Below are 27722 nucleotides of genomic sequence, written 5' to 3' on the forward strand. Positions count from 1 at the left end.
CTGCATATTCCAGCTTTGGCCTAACAAAAGTCGTGAACAATTTCTTTAGTATTTCGCCATCCATGTACTGTATTTAAAAGCAATTCTGAAGTTAGAAAGCATGGCATAGGCTCCTCGCATAACGTTCTTTGTGATCCTCAGGAGAAAGTTTTCTATCTAGAACCACCCCTAGATCTCTTTCTTTATCAGAATTCTTTAGGATTTCTCACATAATTTATAGGTTGTATGGGGCCTATGTTCACCTATTCCACGTTTCATAACATGACATTTATTCACATTAAATTCCATTTGCCAAGTGGTGCTCCATATACTTATTCTGTCCAGGTCTTCTTGAAGGGCATGACAATCATCTAAGTTTCTTATCCTTCCTATTATCTTAGCATCATCAGCAAACATGTTCATATAATTCTGTATTCCAACTGGTAGATCATTTATGTAGACAATGAACATCACCAGTGCAAGAACTGAACCCTGTGGTACTCCACTTGTGACATTTCTCCAGTCCGATACAGTGCCTCTGATCACTGCCCTCATTTTTCTATCAGTCAGAAAATTTTTCATCCCTGTTAGAAGCTTACCTGTCACTCCTCCAATATTTTATAGTTTCCAGAACAACCTCTTATGGGGAACTCTGTCAAGAGCCTTTTTTAGGTCCAGATAGATGCAGTCAACCCAACCATCTCTTTCCTGTAAAATCTCTGTGGCTCTATCATAGAAACTGAATAAATTCGAGACACAGGATCTTCCAGATCGAAAACCATACTGTCTGTCTGATATTATATTATTTCTCTCCAGGTGTTCTACCCATTTAGTTTTTATTATTTTTCCAATATTTTGACTATTACACTTATCAATGATACAGGTCTATAATGGAGGGGGTCTTCCCTGCTGCCACTTTTGTAGATTGGAACTATGTTAGCCTGTCTCTGTACATCTGCTATGACTCCTGTACACAGGGATGTCTGAAAAATCAACCAAAGTGGTATGCTGAGCTCAACTGCACATTCTCTCAGAACCCATGGTGAAGCTCCATCTGGGCCAACTGCTTTGTTCTTACTTAGCTGCAAGAGCATTTGTTTCACTTCGTCTCTAGACACCTATGCTGTTCTATGTGCTCTATGTTGTTCTCTGGAATTCTTATTGTGTCTGGTTCCCTGAAGATCTCATCTTGTACAAACACACTTTGGAACGTTTCGTTTAATGTTTCATACATTTCCTTTTTATTTTCCATGTATCTGTTCCCCATTTTCAACCTCTGAATATTATCCATTACCTGCAGCTTGTTTTTAATGAATTTATAGAAAAGGCTATACTGTATGTGTGTGTACTCACCTAGTTGTGCTTGCGGGGGTTGAGCTCTGGCTCTTTGGTCCCGCCTCTCAACCGTCAATCAACAGGTGTACAGGTTCCTGAGCCTATTGGGCTCTATCATATCTACACTTGAAACTGTGTATGGAGTCAGCCTCCACCACATCACTTCCTAATGCATTCCATTTATCAACCACTCTGACACTAATAAAGTTTTTTCTAATATCTCTGTGGCTCATTTGGGCACTCGGTTTCCACCTGTGTCCCCTAGTGCGTGTGCCCCTTATCGTGTCCCTGTGTGTGTGTGTGTGTTTGTGCAGTATATGCAGAACACGCGTAATGTGTACTTGTATTTTGGTTTATTGGCTCTCTTGGTATAGTAAAGTCTATGTACTTTGAAGCAGGTGGATGAACGTGTTACAAGGGTAACCAAAAACGAGCCACCACTTGCATCGCCTCAACTCAACCCAACCCATCCCCACCAGGTTTCTCTAGGACGTGGAAAAATGATCTCTTTAAAAGTAAGTGTCCTACATGCAAGATTTATTGGGTGTGTGTGATTGGTTTCCCCTTATAGTGTGCACATTATTATTTTTGTTTTTAAATTATTTTTAGTGATTATTTAAAGTACCATTCATTCAGATCTTAAGAAATATAGATTTATGAAGATGTCACAGGAAATATTTAGAAGATGTTTTACTAGTTTAATGGTGGTAATACTTAGAGTAAATGAAATGTAAGTAAACATTTGAGAAATTTTCGCATCTCTAAAGCGGTTGTGGATAGTCAGATAGTCATAGAAGCGATAGTCATAGATTATGACTATGCTGTACCTAGATTTGAGCAAAATATTTGATACTGTAACTTACAGAAGACTGATCAGGAAGGTAGAGGTACATGTTAGAGGAGGGAATAAACTCAATTTAATTAGGACATGGTTATTTTCCTGAATTTACCTGAGGACCACTGATACTAGTGGCCTTGTAGAGGACAGAAAGCCGGCGGTTTATTGTCAGTGCAGTCAAGTCACAATTGGAAGGTCCCAGTTTCATATCCCACACAGGATGGAAAATGTTTGGGTATGTTTCATTTCACCTGATGCCTATGTTCACCTAGCAGTGAAAATGTAGAGGTGGGGGGGCTTATGTAAGCCTAACAGGCTTCGTGTCCCCAACAATGGAAAATCAAGTTGGAATGAAAGTCTCAAGTGAAGTGTGAAGTGAAATGTAATTGATGACATTCGATGACGCTTTGAATGAAGTGTGATTGATGACGCCTCGAGTGAAGTGTGATCGATGACGCCTCGAGTGAAGTGTGATCGATGACGCCTCGAGTGAAGTGTGATCGATGACGCCTCGAGTGAAGTGTGATCGATGACGCCTCGAGTGAAGTGTGATCGATGACGCCTCGAGTGAAGTGTGATCGATGACGCCTCGAGTGAAGTGTGATCGATGACGCCTCGAGTGAAGTGTGATCGATGACGCCTCGAGAGAGGTGTGCCAGGTTTCTGCCCTGGCACCTCTGTTGACCATTCAGTATACACATACAGTAGCTCACACACAGGATTGAACACAGAACTAATGAGACTAATGAGAAAGGAATGGAGTTTCAAGGAGATGGTCATCCCGGGCTGTGAGGGATTCAGAGACTATATAACAGGCACCATTACAATGGGAGGACCAAAAGTATTAGTAGCAGTGATATATAACCCTCCACCAAATGACAGAAGACCAAGGCAAGTGTATGACAACAACATGATGTCAGTTAACACTATAATTGAGAAGGCAGCCTCTGCTGCCTGTGGAAATAGATCCCATCTGCTCATCATGAGGGACTTCAGTCACTGAAGGATAGACTGGGAGAACAAGGAACCTCATAGAGGAGAGGATACATAGAGAGCCAAACTAATGGAGGTGGCGACAAGAAACTTTCTAAGCCAACATGTCAGGGAACCCACTAGGATGAGAGAAAACAATGAACCAGCGAGACTCGACTTAGTCTTCACTCTGAACGACTCTGACATAAGGGAAATCGACTTTGAGGCCCCAGTAGGAATGAGCGACCACAGTGTACTGACGTTTGAGTATCTAGTTGAAGAAGGGTTATTGAACTCGAGGAGGGGGGTACTGAAAACAAAAGGCTGGCATTGTGAAAGGGAAACTATGAGGAGATAAGAAAATTCCTAACATATATAACATGGAAAACAGAGCTCAGGGGAAAAGACGGCCCAAGACATGGACTACATCACACAGAAGTGCAAGGAGGCAGCAAACAAATTTGTCCCAGTCCAAAAAGAAAACAATGAAATGAAAATGAGAAACCCATGGCGGAATGAATGTCAGGATGAGAAGAGAGGCAGAAAGACAATACGAAAATGACATTGCAAGCAAAGCAAAGACTCAACCTCAATTGCTGTGCAGCCACATCAGGAGAAAAACAACAATAGAGGAACAGGTAATGAAATTAAGGATAGGGCCAGAAGGATTCACTGCAAACGACAAGGAAGTGTGTGAGGTACTGAATAAGAAATTCCAGGAGGTCTTCACCTTAGAGCAAGAAGAAATTCGAGGGATAAGAGAGGGAATTGTTAACCAGGAATCACTAGAAAAGTTTGAGATTAACAGTGGGGAAGTAAAGAAGTTTTTAATAGAGTTGGATGTGACAAAGGCCATAGGCCCAGATGGAATCTCCCCTTGGATACTAAAGGAAGGAGCAGAAGCATTGTGCCTGCCACTCTCCATAGTGTATAACTAATCACTGGCAACAGGGGAACTGCCAGAAATTTGGAAAGCAGCTAATGTAGTCCCGATATACAAGAAAGGGGGGGATAGACAGGAGGCACTGAACTACAGGCCAGTGTCCCTAACCTGCATACCATGCAAGCTGATGGAGAAGATTGTGCGAAGAAAGCTAGTAGAACACCTGGAGCAAAAGAATTTTGTAACACAACATCAACACGGGTTCAGGGATGGCAAGTCCTGCCTCACAGGGTTAATTGAATTCTACGACCAGGCAACAAAAATCAGGAAAGAGAGGGATGGGCAGACTGCATATTTTTGGATTGCCAGAAAGCCTTTGATACAGTACCACACAAGAAGCTAGTGAAAAAGCTGGTGATGCAGGCTGGAGTGAAAGGGAAGGTACTCCATTGGATAAGGGAGTACCTAAGCAGCAGAAGACAACGAGTCACTGTGAGGGATGAGGTCTCAGATTGGCGAGATGTCACAAGTGGAGTTCCGCAGGGGTCAGTCCTTGGACCTATGCTGTTTCTAATATATGTAAATGATCTCCTAGAGGGTATAGACTCGTTTCTTTCAATGTTTGCTGATGATGCAAAAATTATGAGGAGGATCGAAACAGAGGATGATAGTAGAAGGCTACAAGATGACTTAGACAAACTGAATTTTGAATGGTCCAATAAATGGCTGCTAAAGTTTAACCCGAGTAAATTTAAAGTAATGAAACTAGGCAGTGGAAACAGGAGGCCAGACACAGGATACAGAATAGGAGATGAAGTACTTAATGAAATGGACAGAGAGAAAGATCTAGGAGTTGATATCACACCAAACCTATCTTCTGAAGCCCAAATAAAAAGAATAATGTCTGCGGCATATGCAAGGCTAGATAACATCAAAACCTTCAGGAACCTGTGTAAGGAATCATTCAGAATCTTGTATACCACATATGTAAGACCAATCCTGGAGTATGCGGCCCCAGCATGGAGCCCATACCTAATCAAGCACAAGACGAAGCTGGAAAAAGTTCAGAGGTATGCCACTAAATTAATCCCAGAACTAAGAGGCATGAGTTACGAGGAAAGGCCGCGGGAAATGCACCTTACAACACTGGAAGACAGAAGAGTAAAGGGAGACATGATCACTACCTACAAAATCCTCAGGGGGAATTGACAGGGTAGACAAGGTTAAACTATTCAACACTGATGGTATGCGAACAAGGGGGGACAGGTGGAAACTGAGTACCCAAATGAGCCACAAGGTCGTTAGAAAGAACGTTTTCAGTGTCATAGTAGTTAACAGGTGGAATGCATTAGGCAGTGATGTGGTGGAGGCTGATTCCATACACAGTTTTAAATATAGATATGATAGAGCCCAGTAGGCTCAGGAATCTGTACACCAGTTGATTGACAGTTGAGAGCCGGGACCAAAGAGGCGAAGCTCATCACCCGCAGGCACAAATAGGTGAGTACAGCATTTTAAAGTTTGCTAATTTCCACTAAAATAAGATGAAAAGTAAATTCATAACATTTAAAATTACCACCGGAGGACTTAGATAAGGGGCTCTTGGCCCTTAACCCTTGTGCTGCTCAGGGCTAATTAGGCTAATTTTCTTCTAACCCCTGTTAATTTGTGTTCTCTGGTCATGGGAAAAATACAGAAACATTGTGATTGCACGCTAAAACATTGTTTACATCATTTGCTGTATAATACCTGCAATTTTAATCATTAAAGTGATGATTGTCATAGATACTAAATAAGAGGTTAAAATCTGGGTCTATAATAGTTTGCATAAGAGGGCTGTTTTACAGAAAAGCCAAAAATGGCAATTATAAAAGAACTAGATATGAAAAAAGAATATATAAAACTATACACAAAAATGAGGTAGGTTGCTTAAAGGTACTTTCAGGTACACTGAAGGTAATAATTTATTTATTTATTTATTTATTTATGCATATACAAGAAGGTACATTGGGAATGTGAGGATACATAATATGGTAATTACAGTCTTGTAAAGCCACTAGTACGCGCAGCGTTTCGGGCAGCAATTTGCACTAATGATCAAAATTGCACAGGCAAAGCCAAGAGCACAATGGAGCAATGGTGGTGAGGTTAGGCAACCTGGGTTACAAAGAAAAAGTAGAATAAAAATTTTAAAGTAATATAAACCTAATGGTAATGTAAGTAATTAAACCTGGGTTACAAAGAAAAAGTAGAATAAAAATTCTTAATATAAACCTAATGGTAATGTAAGTAATAAAAACTTAATGGGAACTTAAGAAAAGTAAAAATAAACTAGAATAATTAATAACAATAGATGACCAATAAAAATATAAAAGAATTAAGAAATCTATAAAACAAATAGCTTACTATAATATTATAAGTACACTGTAGTTGAATACTAAAGTTACACTAAAACAAAATGAGGTAGATGAAATAGAGATACACTCAGGTACAGTGGATGATAAAGTTTATACTAGAGGACACAGGCAAAGCCAGTGTACAATGGGACAAGGGAGTAAAAAAGAAAAAAAAGAGAGAATAATATAGATGACAATTTTTTTTTTTAAAATAAAGTTAAGACTTTTTGAAAGGAAAGGCAGAGCTATAGTACACATTGGTAGTTAAATGAGATTATGTTCTCATGTTAGAGGTTCCTCTATGTTAGAGGTTCTGGTCTACCTCGACGACTGGCTGGTGTGGGCCAGCTGGTCTGCGTGCCAGGGGTTTGATTCTTTCCCAGCTCGCCAGGTTTGGGTTCTTGGTGAACTGGAGGAAGTCCCATCTGATTCCCTCTTAGGTTCGAACTTGGCTGGGTTTTGTCTGGGACTCTCGGACTGCTTCCTTGTCTCTTCCTCCGGGGTCATTGCTGCTAATGCGGTCCCACCATTGGCTGTTTCTGGGGGCTCCTGGGTCACTCGTCAGTTGCTCGAGCAGCTGTGTGGGAGTCTGAACTTAGCCGTGCTAGTTTACCCACTGGGTCGGGTGTGGTCTTGGTGGCTATTCTGGTTCCTTCGAGGACGTCCCTTCCACCATTGTTGCTATCGTTGGGATGGGCCCCCAGGGACCTTGCATCACCCACTGCGTCGCTGGCTTCCTCTTTGGGTTTTTCAGGGTTCAGTGCCCTGGCACCTACCAGAGCCCTCACTCGATGTGTTCACGAATGCATTGTCTCTTGGCTGGTGTTTTGTGACCAGCGTTCACCAGGCTGGCCAGGGTCGGTGGGGTCTGTCGTTCCATCAGGCTCTCAGCGCAGTGCATGAGTTTGCGGCAGTGTGGCTGTCACTTCAAAGGGCTCGTATCGCTCATGGATTGATGATCCGGCTCCATTTGGACTGTGGTTCATTGCCTGAACCGAGGGGGGGGGGGGTCAATGCTGTCCTTGGCTCTTCTGGGCTGGTGGCTCCAGGTGACTTGTCTGCTGGCTCCAGGTGACTCGTTTGCTGAGTTCTCAGGGTTTGGCTGTCATGGATGTTTACATCCAGGGGGTGTCCAACATCATGGTGGATGGCCTATCCCGGTTCATTTCCTTTTCCACACAATAGAAGGTAGATGCCGACTCTTTCTGTTGGCTCTGCCTGATGTACCGGTGCTCTTTGTGTAGGCATGGTCGAGGCATTTCCCGGTATATACGGCGCCCTTCCCTGACAGCAAGGCCCTCGCCCTCCTCATAACCAGGTTGAAATTAACTAATACTACCAGATCTGACAGTTTTTTTTAGGCCAGCCTTGCTCCGATGGCAAGGCCGTCTGGGTCGATGCCTTTCGGCAGGACCGATCGAGGTGGGGTTCCCTAATGCCTCTTCCCACCGGTTCAGCTGTTGCTTCGGGTTCTGGTTCAGTTGGAGACTTGCCAGGGGAGAATTGTCCTGTTGCCCCCTTGGTGGCTGGCCCAGCCTTTGTTTCTGGCGCTGCTTGCTCGGTGTCCAAACTTCGATCTTCTTCGATCTTTGCTTCTGGTTTTTCTGATGCGGGTTTATCACCACATGTTTTGTGATCAGATGGCTTTTTTGATGGTATCTAACCTGTGTGTTTCATCTTGGCGGCAGTATGAAGTCTCCTAGAGGTCCTCTTGTCATTTTTTCTCTCTTCGTAGGTTGTCTTCGGTTTTGGATCAGGTTGTTTTGTCCTCTCTCTTGGCTGTTTCTAGACCGTCTTCTTATGCTGAATACTGTCACCTCATATCATCGTGCAGTGTTGGCAGAGCCACTTCTGCTTGCGTTTGGGGTGGATGTTACTTCTGCGCTGTTTTGCATGCTATCACGTGCATTGTTCCACCTCTGGCCTGCTCATTTGGAATTGTTTTGATAAGGCTATTTTCTTGCTGGCATTTGCCTCTTGGGCGGGGGGGGGGGGGGGGGCGTCAGGTCGGGAGCTTCATGCTCTCCTCAGGTGCAGTGGTTTCAGCTCTTTCGGTCCTGGTAGTATGTTTGTTCATTTGCAGCCGTCTCCTTTTCTGGCAAAGAACGAGACTGAGGCTTTCCAGAGGGGTTCTTGGGTTGTAGATTGGTTGGTTTGGCTAGGGGTACATCATGTGTTGCCCAATTGTGGCTCTTTGCCATTATTTGTGTGCCACAGCCTTGGTGGCCGGTGATGCGCTTTGGGTTGACCCAGTTTTCCTTCATCCCTTCTCATCTCGGATCTCCCAGGTCGTCTACAGGGTTTTTCGGTCCAGCCAACCTGCGGTCTATCCTCGTGTCCTTGACATTCGCAAATTTGCTGCTTTAGCTGCCATATTTGGTAATATGTCTTGGGCTGGCATTCGAGCACAATGACTTGGGAGGTTGAACAGGGTCCTGGCCACCCGTTACCTAGTCAATTTTCCTTGCCCTAGTTGGGCGTGTGTCGCCTTAGGTTGCAGCGAGTTGTCTCGACTTTGAGTTGAGGTGTGAGTCGCGGCTGCCTCCGGGTAAGTCCCTCTTTTTCTTTTCTGTGGTTAGGTAGCTCCAGGGAGATGGAGGGCCTCTCCACAGAAAACCAGCGTTGAATGTAATGAAACACCATTTTCTGGGTGAGTCCTGGAGGATTCCCGGCAACCCTCTCTCGCTCCGGTCGGAGAGTTTCACGTTTTTGATATTCAGCTTCTGTACTGACGTTGGATGGCCGGCACAGGGGTCTGGGATTCCACCTTCCCTCTCCCGGGAAGGGAGGAGCTGGGCAGACAGCAGCGTGGCAGTGGTTGTGATGTCATGCTTGTTTGCTTGTTTTCAGATTGTTGAGTTCTGCTGGATAGTTCAGCTTTCGGTAGCAATTTTAACCAGGTGGAGTTTGTTTTGGGATGCCCACCTTTCTGGGTGCCTAACCTGGTTGATGGTAGATATGGAATGCTTCCAACCACATGGGGGGTTTCTATAGGCCATTGCTCCTCATGCCTCTCTGATGCCACAGTCTAATACAGTACATACATATCAGCCTGGTAAGCTCTGGGGAGCCTCTGGGACTCGCCCAGAAAATGGCATTTCATTATATTTAATGCCTTTTTTTTTACCAAAAAATGCAACTTCTTCAGACCACAGCAGCTAAACTTCTAGAGGTAGAGACTTTTTACTTGGATTTCATACTTCCTGAGTGTTAATTAACAACACAAAAAGAAAAATACTATTTTTGGGACAGGTTTATTTTCAGCGCACCAGAGGAATGCCATTTTATAACGTGCATAGTGCAAGGATGCAGGATGAATAGAAGTGTAGAATATCCCTTTAAAATAAATCTCCTAAATTAAAAACTATGCAGAAATATTTGTCATTTTTGTATTTACAGCACAAAAAAAATGACGTGGCGTTTGGTCAGCCGGGAAAAGTAAACTTCAACACCAAACAAGGGTATGTAACTAGGCATTTGTTGTGAGAACTTTTATTCATATTTTGATTGCAGTTACAGTATTTATATACGATCTGGCAGTATTGAAAGTTCTAGTTTTAACTTTCTTGTTTATGATTATACAATAATAATAATACCATTTTGCACAAATGTTTATATAGGTTATGTAAAGGTTTGATGAGAGAATACTGTACTAACAAGAAGTAGGCTAACACAAAAGATTTTTCAAGACATTTGCAAGTGATTTACAGTTTTAGGGAGAACATAACACAAAATGAAGGAGAAAATGAGTAGGTGTAATTGGGGAATAGACTGTACTTAGAATAGCAAGGGATGGGGGGGGGGGGAACATTATTGAATTGTTGAAAGGTTTGAAAAGAATTGACAATTATGAGACATTTATAAACAACAGCTGCTGTAATGACTGGTTTGTATAGTTTATCATTTGTTGTTATTAATGTAAATGTTTCTCTTAGTTAAAATGCCAGAGTTTACTGGTACAGTTCTCCAGAGTATGGCTCTCAAGCACATACCCCTACACTGCTCTAACAGTACATACAGTAGTTACTGTTTATTAAAACTAGACGAGAATAAGAAAAATAGCATATAATGCTTTATCGTACATAGGAACAGCAGTATTTTTGAACGGCAAATTTGAGGTAATTAATAAGTAATGTTCACAATAACAGCAAAACACAGGTTGACACGAAAGGTAAAAAGAGGCAAGGAATGTTGGTTAAAGTTAATAAGGTAGTTTGCAGTTTATCTTTTAAACTGGACAAGAGAAGTACATTTTTTCATCTCATTTGGGAGGGAATTCCACAGTTTAGGAACCCTTGATTTGCAGTATGTTTTTGCTTTTATTAAGTCGCACTCTTGGGATACGAAAAAGATATTCGTTTCTCGTGAGATGCCCGTGGGTTCTGTTAGAGCCCATGTTCTGTTCAAGGAAGTGCTTAAGGTCAGGATAAGTATTGCTTTTGTATAGTTATATAGATGTAGAGCACACTTGAGAGGCCATGCAGTGACTTGATTCCTAACACATTCAAGGATTTCAGTAAGGGAGCTGTGTGCTGTCTGAGATTGGGCTTTGTTAAAGGTGTAGCTGATTGATGTTGAGTAATTAGTGGTCAAAGGTAATTTTGGGTTGTAGATCCCCCAGGCACAGATACTATAGGTGAGATGTGCATAGATGAGTGAATAATAGTGGATTGCCAAGGCAGAATGAGTGGACTTTCTTTCAGTTCAGTATTCAGAGTATCATTTAGAATAAGTGGGTTAGCATTAGAGAAAATGAAAGTTGTCATCAGCAAATAGAATTGACTTTAAATGTTGAGTGAAGGAATAGAAATATCATTGATATAAGGAATTAGGAATATCATTGATGTAAACAAGAAAGAGGAGTGGAACAAGAATACTACGCTGTAATTACCAATGTTAATAGCATAGTGGGAAAGTTAGCATTAATCACAGAACTTTACTGGAGGCCTATATAAATAATTAAATAAATACACTGAGATTAGCAGTGTTAAACCATTTTAGTTCATGCTGGAAATCATTATACAAAATGTCTGAAGTGCAGAATTTCTTTAATGTCTATTTAATTCTTCCACAGCATTACAGCTTCAGCCGTCACAAATGATGACTCTGCACCGAGTGTAACACAGTGTCAACCAAGAGGCAACAAGGTAAATTTGTCTAGTTTTATCCTGTAGCACAGTGGTCTACATCCTTGGTTTACAATCTAGGGACCCAGGTTCAATCCTCGGACAGGACAGGGATGTTTTGGCAATGTTTGCTCTTTGAAACGAGTTAATTGTATGAATTATACCAGTTTATGTAAAGTCTACTGAAAACTTTACGGTTAAAAAGTAGACTTCATTTTGGAATCCTATTGCTGGATATAGGAGGCTTGTTAAGCTTATCAAGGACCCTCCCTAGGCCAGCAACTGACTTTACCCAAGATGCAACCCATAAATTCCCTAATTCCTATATATCTACCCTTGTGCTAGGTGAACAGAGACATGAGATGCAAGGAAGCATTGATGAAGTGTGTGTGTGTCCTGCGAGGGAATCCAACCAGGGACCTTGTGGTTGTGAGCCGACTGCAATAACCACTGCGCGTTATTACCAGCAGTGTTTTTTATTTTTGTTTTTTGCCCTTGCTCAAAACTGACTTGATAGTAATAGTAACCAATTTCACATTCTATTTAAAATATTAAAACTAGATCAAAACAGCTATCAGCAGTGTTTTTAAAATAGTTTGTTTTTGCAAAAGCATTGGCTTAAAGGCGGTGATAGTAGTAGTATAATAATTTGAATAATTCATTGTCGGGAATCAGATGCCAGTGTATATAAATGTTAGGCTTATATCGAGGTTCCGGCTCATGGTTTAGAGCACAGACCAAAGGATGGGGGGGACAGAAAGCCTAGTGAACACTATTAACCAGACCTCAAGAGAAGGCTGGAGCAGCATACTTGGAACCAGTGGTCATTATGAACAACTCCAAGTCCACATCAAGAACATCATGGGGTCTGTCTCTGGGGTAACCAAACAGCTGCAGCATCACAAACAACACAGACTGGGAAAACTCCTTTAAGGCAGCAGCCACCTGTTATGCCCCAGTCCCAGAATGGGAGGGGACTCGGCCAAATCAGACCCAGACACACCACACTTCGCAGACATCAAGCTGGAAATTTGCATACTTCAAGAACAGGCTCAGTGTGAAGGTCTATAGCCAAATCATGCCATAGGGACCTGCAGAGGCTTCCCAGTACCAGTAGGAAAATCCTACATGGAACCCCATACATGGTTGACACTTTTCAAGCAAACACTGCACCTAGCTTGGGGAAGAACACAACTGAGGAGGGTATAGGTGGTGTGCAGCAAATCTAGCAAGCATACATCCCCCCCCCCCCATGCACCATGTCATGAAGTTAAGACAGACAGAACCTTGTCTATCTTAACCTTACAGTCTCAAAGAGTACTCAAAGTCCCTTGCTTTAACCAGAGAGATACACCTTGAGAGGAGGCGGTCTTGATGGAACACACATACGAACCCTCCAGAGTGACTCGAGGTTCACACACAGTAAACTCGACCACACTGCAGCAGTTTGGTTGAGAAAGAGCATGCACTTGAACCCAATGCCAAAAATCATAACAAATACAAAGGCCCCTGCAGGACAGAATCCTTAAGATAGCTAACACATAAAAAAACTGGGACAAGGAAGGTGATGGGATACAGTGAACTCTGGCTTTGATTGCAACAGGTGCATGACCGATTACGTTTCACCGGTTGAACCCCGAGCTGTCGGGGTTGCCACATGGCAATGGAGACAGGTGAGAGCTGTAACTAGCGGAGGTAATGACCTAACTACTGAGTGTCTAGTGGTCAGGGATTGCTAATATTTTCCTTGCAGGTGCGTGCTTTGTATCATTCTACCATTCTGATGATATTTCCTCTTAATCCTTTGCTGAGTAATTTTCCTGACTCCATGTGCCTCTTTGAGAGGACAAGGTTCTGGTCTGCCGTAGGTTTTTATAACTTGCAAGAATCTGAAAGGACATGTAACTACCTAAGTGTAGTTACAGGATGAGTGCTACACTCACGGTGTCCTGTCTTCCCAGTACTCTGTCATATAATGCTTTGAAATTACTGATGGTTTTGGTCTTCACGGCCTTCTCACTTACCCTCTTCCAACCATCGCCACTCTATTTGCAAAAGAGAACTTTCTAATCTTTTTCTGGCTAAACTATTACCTTAGTTTGAATCTATGCCTTTTTTGTTTCTGAAGTGGTAGGTTTAAAAAATACTGTACCTCTTTGCCAATTTTGTCAATTCCTGTTACCCTACTTATTTTGTATATATTGATCATATTACCTATTTTTTCTATCTTCTTTCTTTGATATATTTAAGACCTATAGCTTTTCCTCTTGGCTCTTGTTTTTCAGTTCTGGAAGGCATTTCGTAGCATGCCTTTGCACCTTTTCCAGTTTATTGATGTGTTTCTTGAGATGTGGGCACCATACAACTGCTGCCTATTCCAATTTTGATCTCGCAAAAATTATGAACAGTTTTTTTTAATATTTTACCATCCATGTATTTATAGGTGATTTTAAAGTTGGAAAGCACAGCATAGGCTCCTCACACAATGTTCTTTATGTGGTCCTTTGGTGTCAGTCTACTATTCAGCACCTTACCTATATCTCTTTCTTTGTCAGAGTTCTTTAATACTCTGCCACGTAATTTATAGCTTGTGTGTGTGTGGCCAATTTTCTCCTCTTTCACATTCCATAATGTGCCATTTATTCACATTGAATTCCATTTCAAATAAAAAATCAAATCAAATGTTTATTTAGGTAAGGTACATACATACAAGAGATTTTACAAAGAGTGATGGATTTATAGTTAGGGCTGGTACATACAATGCCTAAAGCCACTATTACACAAAGCGTTTCGGGCATGAAAAACTTAAATGACTAAAGCTTAATACTAATTGAACATAAAGAGTAAAATGAAAACATGGAATGAAAACATAGCTGAAAAAGCTATTTGCCAAGTGTTGCTTTATACACTTTGTCCCGGTCATTTTGAAGGACATGACAGTCATCTAAGTCTCTTACTGTCCACTTGAGACTGTCAAAAGGCTTTTTTTTTTCCTCTTGGGTCTAAATAAACACGGGTAATCTAACCATCTCATTCCTATGCAATCTATTTGGCTCTATCATAAAAAACTCAGTAGATTCGTTATACAGGATCTTCCTGCTTGAAAGCCATACTCGTCTGTTATTGTATCATTTCTCTCTCAAGTGTTCTACCATTTAGTTTTAGCTATTTTTTCTAATGTTTTGACCACCACACTTGTCAACAATACGGGTCTATAATTCAGAGTGTCTTCTCTGCTATCAGTTTTGTAGATTGGAACCATGTTTCCCTTTTTCTATATATCTGCTAAGATTGCTACACATAAAGATGCACGAAAAATCAATTGAAGTGTAATGCCCAGCTCTGATGCACGTTATCTCAGAACCTAAAGTGAAACGTCATCTGGGCCAACTGCTTTGTTTGTGCCTAACTCCTTGAACGTCTTCCACTTTGTCTCAAGACACTTAAGTACAGTATTCTGTTGTCCTCTGAAATCTGTTTTGTCTGTTTCTCTGAAATCCTCATTTTGCACAAGCACAGTTTGGAACTGTTCATTTAGTGTTTCACACATTTCCTTTTCATTCTCTATCAATCTGTAGAACTTCCCAGGCTACTAGCTTCCAGGGAGTCACCAAGGTGTTCTTTTTCCTGAAAGAGATTTAAATTCCCATTTGCAAACAGAGTAGTAGACGTATAGAATAAATTCAATGAAAGGGAAGTGAATGCTTAGACAACAGGAAGCTTCAAAACTTCATTTAACAAAAATTATAGGGAAGACAACATGCTATGAGAATAGCTTTTGTCCTGTAACTAAATTTAGATAATTACACAAATAAGCACTTGCATACACACACACGCATTAATTTGCGATTTTAAGCTTATCAAGTAAAAACATTAATTAGTTTTACATTTATCCTCATGGCCAGGATTTTGTGGAAATTGGCAACGGCACCGTGGTTGAAGGGTGGAAGCCACCTCGTCCCTGTATATCATGTAAAAACGACGGCAAGTTAAGGTGCTCGGTGTGCAAGGCCTGGTATTGTAGCAAGGAGTGTCAAGTAGATGACTGGTACTACCACCGACACGACTGCATCCCTCCACCGTGAGTATTGTATACGACTTGTACTGCCAAAGTGAGGCCTAAATAATAATAATACATACTGTAATAATAATAATACAGTAATAATAATGAAAAAATCCACTGGGGCTGTGAGGTGACACGATCCTGCAGCCAAGGCACTGCTAGCCGCATACTCTACCTCTGTACCACCGCTGCTTGAAAAAGTCCCACAACCGGATTTCTACTGAAAACACAGGAAGTCTTCTGAAGCCAGTCCAAGTTTTTACACATGATCCACAAGCATTCCTGTGGAAGGGCACAGTGGTTCTACAAAGTCAGTGGTGGTACAGTGGTAGAGTATGTTGCAGGCAATGCCTTGGTCACAGGTAGGCATTGGCCCACAGCCCTGGCGGATTTTCTCATTTATATATATCACATTAGTGCGATATCTGTGTAAATAATAATAATAATAATAATAGTAATAATAATGATGATAGTAATAATAATGATGATAGTAGTACTGTAATAATAATAATACAGTAGTAATAGTATTTAAAAATAAATATATACGCAGTACAGAAGAACATAATAGTGGTTAATTAATTGTTATAAAATGTGTATTTAATATAGCCAGTAATATGCAGATCATTTTGACCATAACAGAATAATTGAGTTAGATTATATATAGATTGTATTTAGATTATATTATGTATATATAGATTGAGGAGTCTTGGTAGCACAGTTGGGTTCAATCTTGACGCACAATAAAGAATTGCGGGTTCAAATCCTGGGTGGGATAGAAATGGTTGGGCACATTTCCTATCACCTGATGGCTCTGTTCACCTAGCAGTAAGTAGGTACCCAGGAGTTAGCCAGCTTGTTGTGGGGTTGCATCCATCCTGGGTGGGGTCAGTAATTTGATGGGGGGGGGGGAGGCTTGATATAAGCCTAACGTGTATTGGAATACACTCTGGCTTCCTGTCCCCCGACACAATGATTTATCACTAAGTTATAGATCTGATGAGGGTATAATACTAAACGAGAAATAAGCTAACTTCTAGCTTATTGTTCAAGATTGTTCGAGAAATTTAACAAGTGATGTACATATATCAAGTGATAATGAAGAAAGTCATAGATTACTTTTATTTATTTATTTATTTATTTATTTATTTATATATATACAAGAAGGTACATTGGGTTTGTGAGAATACATTGGATAGTACAGTATTTACATTCTTGTAAAGCCACTAGTACGCGCAGCGTTTCGGGCAGGTCCTTAGTCTAGCAGATAATTTTAAGTAGGTAATTTCTATCAGAATTGATAAATGATAAAGATACATTGCAAGAGAAAAATGAGATGAGAGAGCTTAGTAAGTATATTAAAGCACATTGTTATATTAAAGCTCTGATTGATTACATTGACAGCTTGATTAGTAATTTAAACAAGATTAATAGACACCATACAGCAGATTGACAGCATTATAGATTATAGATTACAGTAGATTATAGATTACTATAATAGACATTATAGATTACTGTATTATAGAATCTGGGTGTTGTATTACCGCTAGACAGCGACATCCCATCACCAGAAGTGATCAGCATTATGTGTGTGTGTGACTAGTTGTACCAATGATAATTAACACTATCGGTCACTTTGGACCGGACTCTCGTCCATTATTTTTCTCCTGAGTCCTAACTGAGGACCGGACTTGTGTCCACTACAAAAATATTTGTATAAAATTCATTTTGTATCCAATCGACCTCGGGATAGTATCAAAATAAGTGCCTTTAGAATGCGCACAATTTGATACCAAAATAAAAGATGAAACATGAAACTTGATGTCCGAACACTTATATGATTATAAATATGTTTTTGGTCAAAATATTAAAATATTTGGTAAAATTCTATTTATTGTCCTATTATGTTGGGACTAGTTTTTAAATGCGCGCCTTTATGTTGCGAACAATTTGATACCAAAATGAAAGATGTAACAGAAATATTTATGTCAAAACACTGGGAAGATGTAAATAATTTTGTGATGATGAGCTTCCAGAATTAAAATAGTTGTTAAAATTACAGTTATTACTCTATTATTATGGGACTAGTTTAAAATGCGCGCCTTTTTATTGCGAATAATTTGATACCAAAATGAAAGACGTAACACGAAAATTTGTTATCAAACTGAACGAGTATACACATAGTAAACGAGAAGGTCTTATAACAATAATGAGAGAGATCATAGCGAGAGCGGATAACAATAGTTCACGACTGTTGATAGTCGGCGACTTCAACTTGAAATCCATAGACTGGGAAGCATATGAAGCTAAAACAGAAGATTTCTGGACCTGTAAATTTGTAGACCTCATCCTGGAAACATTCTTGTATCAACATGTTAAACAAGCTACGAGGATGAGGGAAGGGGACGTTCCCTCCATGTTAGATTTGATATTTACCAGGAAGGAGGAAGAAATATTTGACATTCAGTACCTTCCTCCCTTGGGTAAAAGTGACCATGTCTTTTTGGGAATAAAGTATGCAATGCGTTATAATCTGGAAGAAAATATGACGGTCGATGCAATTGAAAAACCTGACTTTAGGAGAGGGCATTATGGCAACCTTAGAAAATTTTTTAGTGAGTATAATTGGACAGACTTGTTGCTAGGCAAGGAAGTGAATGAGATGTATGTCAGGGTTTGTGAAATATATGATAAAGGCACAAAAAAATTTATACCAAAACAGAGAAGCAGAACTAGGAAACAGGATTGGTTCAACAGAAAGTGCGAGAGGGCCAGAGACCAAAAGACACAAAAATGGAATCAATACTGTACAGGAAGAGGCCGAACCCCCAAACATACCAGCGATACAAAGATGCGAGAAACAACTACACGGCAGTGAGGAAAGAGGCAGAAAGAAATTTTGAAAAAGGGATTGCAGACAAATGCAGGCGATGAGTCACAATAACGTGGCTGAAGTATGTTGACCAGACCACACACTAGAAATTGAAGGGACGACGACGTTTCGGTCCGTCCTGGACCATTCTCAAGTCGATTGTGCAGACAAATGTAAAACAGAACCAGGTCTATTCTATAAATTCATAAACAGCAAATTGCAGGTAAAGGATAATATTCAGAGGTTGAAAATGGGAAATAGATTCACGGAAAATGGAAAGGAAATGTGTGAAACATTAAACGAAAAGTTCCAAAGTGTGTTTGTACAAAATGAAATCTTCAGGGAACCAGATACAATAAGAATTCCAGAGAACAACATAGAGCACATAGAGGTGTCTAGAGACGAAGTGGAAAAAATGCTCAAGGAGCTAAATAAGAACAAAGCAGTTGGTCCAGATGGAGTTTCACCATGGGTTCTGAATGTGCACCTGAGCTCAGCATTCCTCTTCAACTGATTTTTCAGGCATCCCTGTTTACAGGAGTTTTAGCTGATGTGTGCAAAATGGCTAACATAGTTCCAATCTATAAAAGTGGAAGCAGGAAAGACCCCCTTAACTATAGACCGGTATCATTGACAAGTGTAATAGTCAAAATATTGGAAAAAATAATTAAATCTAAATGGGTAGAACACCTGGAGAGAAATGATATAATATCAGACAGACAGTATGGTTTTCGATCTGGAAGATCCTGTGTATCGAATTTACTCAGTTTCTATGATCAAGCAACAGAGATATTACAGGAAAGAGATGGTTGGGTTGACTGCATCTATCTGGACCTAAAAAAGGCTTTCGACAGAGTTCCACATAAGAGGTTGTTCTGGAAACTGTAAAATATTGGAGGAGTAACAGGTACGCTTCTAACATGGATGAAAAATTTTCTGACTGATAGAAAAATGAGGGCTGTGATCAGAGGCATGTATCGGACTGGAGAAATGTCACAAGTGGAGTACCACAGGGTTCAGTTCTTGCACCAGTGATGTTTATTGTCTACATAAATGATCTACCAGTTCGTATACAGAATTATATGAACATGTTTGCTGATGATGCTAAGATAATAGGAAGGATAAGAAACTTAGATGATTGTCATGCCCGACAAAATAAGTACATGGAGCGCCACTTGGGAAATGGAATTTAATGTTAATAAATGCCATGTTATGGAATGTGGAATAGGAGAACATAGACCCCACACAACCTATATATTATGTGAGAAATCTTTAAAGAATTCTGATAAAGAAAGAGATCTAGGGGTGGTTCTAGATAGAAAACTATCACCTGAGGACCACATAAAGAATATTGTGCAAGGAGCCTATGCCACGCTTTCTAACTTCAGAATTGCTTTTAAATACATGGATGGCGATATACTAAAGAAATTGTTCACGACTTTTGTTAGGCCAAAGCTAGAATATGGAGCAGTTGTGTGGTGCCCATATCTTAAGAAGCACATCAACAAACTGGAAAAGGTGCAAAGACATGCTACTAAGTGGCTTCCAGAACTGAAGGGCAAGAGCTACGAGGAGAGGTTAGAGGCATTAAATATGCCAAAACCAGAAGACAGAAGAAAAAGAGGTGATATGATCACTGCATACAAAATAGTAACAGGAATTGATAAAATCGATAGGGAAGATTTCCTGAGACCTGGAACTTTAAGAACAAGAGGTCATTGATATAAACTAGCTAAACACAGATGCCGAAGAAATATAAGAAAATTCACTTTCGCAAACAGAGTGGTAGACGGTTGGAACAAGTTAGGGGAGAAGGTGGTGGAGGCCAAGACCGTCAGTAGTTTCAAAGCGTTATATGACAGAGTGCTGGGAAGACGGGACACCACGAGCGTAGCTCTCATCCTGTAACTACACTTAGGTAATTACACTTAGGTAATTACATTAGGCTGTGGTGTGCAAATTGGTGCTCGTTCACGGGTAACTTTAGGCTTCTCTGCTGGGAGGCACTCCAGGCTTTTGTACATTATATTCATACACATCTGTAGAGAATTTAATTGCAAACACAATGATACCAAAATGAGCAACGTAGCCCGAGAATTAACCCTTCAATTGCGCATCGCATCATGTGATGCTTTGGAGTACTACGCAAGACTTAAACAGCCCGCGGATACACGGGGTTCACCACACCTTCATCAGGGCTCTTGTAAACAGATGCCATTTTAAAAAAAAATCGTGGGCCAAACTCCAGGGTGTTAGGGGCCTCAGTATTGAGTCAGCTACCGAGCCTAACGCACGCAGCATGAGCTCACAGCACTGCTGTTCAGTTTGTGACCACAGCATCGCCTAAAAATGCCATAATATACTTGTTCATGCTATTATGTAGCGATGATATTATTACAGAAGATCCCTGACTGTGATAAAACTGACCAGGGTTCTGATAATAGCAGGATTGTGGTGATATTTGGTGCTGTGTGCCATGGAGGGAGGAGTAATGCTGTGGGAGGGAGGATGGTGGCATTGTCTTTTGAGTGTGTGTGGCCACCTTTTTTTGACTGCACTCACCATACCAGCTTAGTGGTTTGCTATGGTGAACACAAATGTAGATACTTATATATAACGTGTGTATAGTGTGAGATAACAGCGAGAGGAGGAGGTTGGGAGCCGCCATTTTGGTGAGGGAGGAGCGTCGTCTGCAGGACTTATCATGTTGTTTACTGATGACCACGATGGTCTTTGGGCACCATACCAGTTTACTTGTACAAGTATGGTGAATAAAACAGGTAGATATTTATATATAATGTGTGTATATAGTGTAATAACACCACAAACAGTATTGTTGTAGGATAAATATTAGTGCGTCTGGCCATGAGGGCGGCCGCCACCAGCTGACTGTGTGAGTAGCTACGTCTCTCTGCCTTTACTCACCATACAAGCTTAGATGTACAGTTATGGTGAACAAAACATGTAAATACTTATATATAACGTCTGTATATAAAAGCAAAAACAGTATGGTGGGTGGAGAATGGTGGCAAGTCAGGTGAGGTGAGGTGAGGTGAGGGAGGGAGTGGCAGCCAGTGGCAGCCAGTCACTGCCTGCCACTGCCACTCAGCATACCAACTTAGTGGTTTGTCATGGTGAACAAAACATGCAGATACATAATAACACATATCTCTCAGGCAGCTATCCAAACTCTCTTCTCCTTTCACCAATCAGCCCGGCAGATGTTGTGTCCATCATACACTCTCTAAAAACCAAGGCAGGGAACACCAGTGAAATTCCGTCCATTGTGTACAAGAGAGCCTCCCATGCCCTTGCCCCACCCATAGCACTACTGTTCAACAAATCTATAGTGTGTCACACCTTCCCTGATATCCTCAAAAAAGCAAGAGTAACGCCAGTCCATAAAGGAGGCAATCCGGCGGACATAAACAATTATAGACCAATATCAAATCTACCCATTCTATCAAAAATATTTGTAAAAATTATTTACAAACAGCTCTATTCCTACCTCGTAAAATTCGACATACTCAGCCCCTGCCAGTTTGGCTTCCGGTCCCAAAAGAGCACCAACGATGCAATCATTAGTCTCCTTGACGTTATCTACTCAGCCCTTGACAAAAATGAGTTTCCGATTGGGCTCTTCATTGACCTAAGAAAAGCCTTTGATACTGTTAATCACAACTACCTCTTACTTAAACTCCAGCATTATGGAATCCGAGGCCTTGCCCTTGACTACATCCGATCCTATCTTAGTGACAGACACCAATATGTAACCATCAATGATACAACTTCTTCCACTCTACCAATTACCGTTGGAGTGCCACAGGGCAGCATCTTAGGACCTCTTCTATTTCTTATATATATAAACGATCTGCCTAATGTCTCTAATATTCTCAAACCTATACTGTTTGCTGACGATACTACTCTTATCTATTCAAACCTCAACCCACATACACTAAATAATGTTGTGAATAATGAATTAAAAAAAGTCCACTTATGGATGTCAACGAACAAACTAACATTTAACATCGAAAAGACTTACTACATCTTATTTGGAAGCAAATCATCAAATTCAATTCAGTTACAGATAGACAACATTAACATCAGTAATAAAAATGATGGCAAGTTTCTTGGCTTATTCCTAGACAAGAGACTCAACTTCAGCACCCACATTCAACACATAACTAAGAAAGTCTCTAAGACAGTTGGTATACTCTCCAAAATCAGATATTATGTTCCTAACTCTGCTCTCCTCTCACTATATTATGCACTAATCTACCCCTATCTTAATTATGGTATCTGTGCATGGGGGTCTACCACTGCAAACCACCTTAAGCCCATCATCACACAGCAAAAATCTGCTATCAGAATGATAACTAACTCTGCTTTCAGACAACACTCAGCTCCCTTGTTTAAATCCCTAAACTTGCTAAATATTAACTCCCTCCACACATTCTCTTGTGTCAACTACATTTACAAAACCCTGTTCTTAAATGCAAACCATGCTCTGAAACTCTCCCTGGACAGATGTAATAGGACCCATTATCACCACACCAGAAATAAATATCTCTTTGATATCCCCAGGGTCAAACTTAATCTGTGTAAACACTCTATGCAAATTAAGGGACCTAGTCTATGGAACTCACTCCCTAGTGAATTGAAAAACTGTAAAACTTTTGCCTTATTTAAAAGCAAAACCAAAAAGTACCTAACTTCATCTTCTTAGTTTCCTACACTGAGCTTTAAATTTGCTCTGTACCTAGTGTTACCCAATCTCCTAATTTTTATGTAATATCAAACAACCTTATCATTGTGTTCATTGCTGTCTTCTTTTATGTGCTAGCCATATGCTGTATTGTGACTACCAATTTTTGTCAACTACCATTCAAGCTGTCATTACAACCAATCTTATATTGTTTCTGCTGTATTGTGCCTACCAATTTTTTTTTTTTGTCAACTACCATTCAAGCTGTCATTGCAATCAATCTTAGCTACCTATGTGCTTTAATATACTGTACCTACAATTTTCTCTCATCTTTTTTTCATTTCATGTAATCTGTTATCATTTCTTGTCTATAATTTTTGCAAGTATTTACCTCCTTAAAATTTTCTTAGATTAAGGACCTGCCCGAAACGCTGCGCGTGCTAGTGGCTTTACAAGACTGTAATTACCATATTTGTATCCTCACATTCCTTATGTACATTCTTGTATATGCATAAATAAATACTTATATATAACCTGTGTATATAGTGTAATAACTGACAAAGTATTTGTTCACTGTTTGATGAACATAATTAAATCAACAATATGCACACCATATTTTTGAGTACAGCGATGATTCACTCATTTTATTATATAAATATATCACACTACACACTATTGAATAATATTACAGCAAAAAAACTACGAAAAATCAATCAGAGACATTGAAATAATTAGGTAATTATCTCTTTGTGGAAACTCTGGCCTGACAGCTGGCGATCAACAGACCGCCTGGGACGCACACTCAGTCAGCGCCTGATTTTTGTCACACTTCCCCGCCCTATAGTGGGCAATATATGCCACTTACGATTTTTTTATTATTTTTCCCGTGATCAGTGAACACAAATTAACAGGTTAGGAAGAAAAAATAATTTTTTTTTTTTTTTTTTTTTGTATGCGCCTGTGGGTGTCAAATGGTATACTGTATAGCTATGCCCCATTTAAGGGTTAAGGTGAGAAAAATGGAACGAGTATACACATTTTACTGATTTTGTGGGCTCACGGGTAACTTTTGTCGACTTTAGGCTTTGCTGTTGGGAGTGACGCTAGGCTTTTGGACATTATATTCATACACACATGTAGGGAATTTAATTGCGAACACAATGACACCAAAACGACCGACGTAGCACGAGAATTAAGGTGAGAAAGCTGAAACGAGTATACACATTTAGGCGTCACCGCACGCTCTCCCGCATATTGGGTCCATGACCTGTAAGTTGACCGTGCGCGTGTCGGGTGAGCGATAGTGTTAAGAAAACAAAGTGAGCTCAAATAGTTAATTCCAAAAAATGACATATAAATCTAACTAAATCTATAAATTTAATCTAATATGAATCTAAATTTAAAAATAAACAGGGTGAGATTATATGTATGAGTAGGATTTTACTATGATACTGAGGTAGATGCTTACATAAACAATTATACTATTAATTAATTCCAATAAATGATTACTAAGAAACAAATTCAAAGTTACTTTTAATATAACAGGGTAACAAAGAAACCTGGGTTTAGTGACAAGGGGATTAATTAAGAACAAAAATTAGAGTAAAAAACAAGAAATGTCAACAACAAAGATGACAAATTAAAAAAAAAAAAAAACTTTGGAAAGGAAAAGCAGAGCTTGAGTACACTTAGGTAGTATATGAGACTACAATTTATGTTCTGGTTATACAGCTGATATCCCACAGTCATCCAGGAAGGAAGTGAGGTGTGCCTCAGTGGTTATGACATAAGTTTTTCCTGAGTCAGTCTTCCTAGCTATTATTTTACCATCTTGCACAAAACAATGTTTAATTGCAGTGGATTTTTTGCAGATTCCACGTAGTTTAAATAAGAGATTTTGTCTGAATCTGGTCAGACATTCATTCACATAATCAGTGGGTTTACTAGAGACTGCAGCTCTGATAAAGTCTGTCTTGCGGAAGCAGCTATCTAATTTAACACAAATTTTTCTGTTATTTGTACCATTTGATCATTGACCATAAAGTGACAGGCCATTTCATCCAATATCAGCTTGAGTTTATCTCTGAATGATTAATTTTTGTATCTTTAAATTCCCTGCAAAAATTTTGTTAGTTTTAAGACTTGAACACTTGTTAGACTTTAAGACTTGATTCAATGTTTATTATTAGCTTTGCGAAAATATACCACTCGGTCCATTTAGGTGGGCTCTAGGAGACTCAGACCATGGACCCCTCGTGTGTGAGGCTGAAGCTCTATTGACCGAGCTATTGCGTAGTCTTAAGATACTACTGTCACCAAGTGCTCTATTAAGACAGACAGTACAGTCACATTTTATACCACTCAAGTCACTGAAACCTGTGATAACAATGCATTGCACCTTTTTGTATAAATGAAATAAACTAGGTTATTCTACTTTTTCAGACCTCTGGAAGAACCTTGCAATCAAGTTGAGAGTGTGGGAGAGACTGTGACTGTCAAGGACCAGTCACCCCTCTTGAGTGACAGCATGCGTGCTGATGGCAAAGAAAGCATTTTAACGCAGTTCTCTGCCTCATACTTCTCAGACCAGACACAGAAAGCTGCATCCCCACAGGAAACTGCAGAGAAGGTCTCATCACCGGATGCACAACTGCTACAGAATTCTATAAATAATGAAACAGTAAAAGAAAGTCATCACATGCAGTTGAAAAACTGTGAAAGTGTAAATCAGAGCGATAATAACAAGCTGCCAGAAAACTTGAGCTATGGAAGTAATACACTGCCAAATACCTTGAAACAAAAAGTCATGTTGTGTAGAAAAAATCTGCAATCAGCAATGAGTAAAGTAAGAGACACTCAAAAGTTACCAGTAGGGAGTAGTGAAAGCCATGAGATAAAACCACAACTCGCCAGCACCTGTACAAATAGGAAAAGTGTGAGATTGACAAATCCAATACTAAGATCTGGCCAACTGCGGAGACCCTTTGATAAAGTGAAGAGCTCAGTTGGGCAGACGGCTAATGATAATTCTAAGGAATCTACCGAAGCATTTGTAAGTTCTCGAGCGATAACTGACATGGGAAAGGCAAATGCTGAGCGTAATGTGTTTGACAGTGGTAATTTAAAACTAAATTGTCACCCAGAATCTGCTGTACTAAATGAAAAAATGCCTCTAAATAAAACTTCTCTAACTTACTGCAATACAGAGGACACTCCACAAAACTTAAGGTCATCGTCTTCAATGATACCTTCATTACACCCTCACTCATCAACAGCAGGAAAACAATCCAATGGTTCTTCCGAGTTAATGGAATCTCTACAAAATACACCATGTGTCTTGGATGACTTGAAGTTAGATAATGAATATAATGGAGTTGTCATGCTGGTTGAAGACGATTGCATGAAGTTTACTGCTCTTGTTTTGGTTGATGCTGTTAAAACTGTAGTCTTTGAAGGACATGAGGTATTGGCCAGTGTTCCCCAGGACCCAACATTTAAGCCTGTGGTTGGATCTCGAGTGGCTGCAGTTTCGTCATTTGACAATACCTGGTGTCGTGCGTATGTGTATAAAATAGAAGGTGAGAAGTTCCATGTGTTTTTTATAGACTTTGGTAATATGGAAACGGTACATGTGGTTAAACCTCTTCCAGCAGGGCCATTTTCGGAGTTACCAGGTCTTGCCTTCATTGCCAAAGTTCATTCTAAAGTGACACCTGAAATTCAGCAGCAGCTGCAGACAGTTATAACAGTAAATACTGAAATAAAGTTCAAGGTTGTTGGTAAAAAGTCAAAATCTCTGAAAGTTTTATTGTTGCAGAGTTGCTCAGACAGTGTAATTACAGACTTTATCCTAAGACCATGGTACTTTGCTCTTCCTTTGCCACAAGACTCCAAGATGACGATATCAAGGACCACTCCAGGGCATCTGGCAAAATTTGATGTGAAGCCCAGTGCACCAGAGGCTAACTTCTGCCAGGACAGACCAGTAGATGATAAGTCAAATAAGATAAATTCTGAACAGATACCTTTAAATTCATCTTCTAAGGCAAACCTCACAAAACATACAGGATTTGTTCCGCTTTCCGCTCAGAGATCTGTGGCATTGAAGAGCTCGTGTCCAATTGGTGAACGTGCTAAAAACGTACCAAGTGTTAATGTTCTTGAGCAATGTTCTCTTAAAAATCAACCAGATAATGTAAGAGGGCAGAAATTTATAGGCAATGAGTCTTTGAAAATTAAGGATAACAAATCTTCATTGCTAAGCTTGCCTCCAAAAACCTCCACGGCTAGAGAGAAGTTTTGGGCTCGAGACCTTGGCAAGATAGAGTTGAAATGCGACCACGATTATAAAGTGCTTCCGGTGTCGGTTGACGCGGAAAATCACCTGTACGTGCACATTGTGACAAACAAGTCTATTGGGGACTTTCAGCAGTTGATGGAAAGCATTACAGTACATTGTGAGACAGGTATGTACTGGTTCAGTTGATGACATGAGAAATGCTTAGATATAATAGGCATCTGAATTGGAAGGCTTAGCATAGTTGAGGGCATTAATT

General features: G+C 40.1%; 1 protein-coding gene across 7 annotated transcripts in view; it reads left to right on the top strand.

Annotated features, from left to right (window-relative positions):
* The window catches only part of LOC123749104 (tudor domain-containing protein 1), a 141160-nt gene that overhangs the window by 56003 nt on the left and 57435 nt on the right, over nt 1-27722 (top strand). For 5 of the 7 annotated variants that reach the window (XM_045731216.2, XM_045731213.2, XM_045731214.2 and 2 more), the window contains 5 exons: nt 1710-1829; nt 9803-9864; nt 11478-11550; nt 15435-15610; nt 25609-27632. In XM_045731216.2, the coding sequence (XP_045587172.2) occupies nt 1710-1829; nt 9803-9864; nt 11478-11550; nt 15435-15610; nt 25609-27632 (2455 nt within the window). The remainder of the gene's footprint in view (nt 1-1709; nt 1830-9802; nt 9865-11477; nt 11551-15434; nt 15611-25608; nt 27633-27722) is intronic. The other 2 variants (XM_045731218.2, XM_045731219.2) reach the window with 2 other exon arrangements.

Source organism: Procambarus clarkii, chromosome 31, assembly GCF_040958095.1.
Source record: "Procambarus clarkii isolate CNS0578487 chromosome 31, FALCON_Pclarkii_2.0, whole genome shotgun sequence".
NCBI classification, from domain to species: domain Eukaryota; kingdom Metazoa; phylum Arthropoda; class Malacostraca; order Decapoda; family Cambaridae; genus Procambarus; species Procambarus clarkii.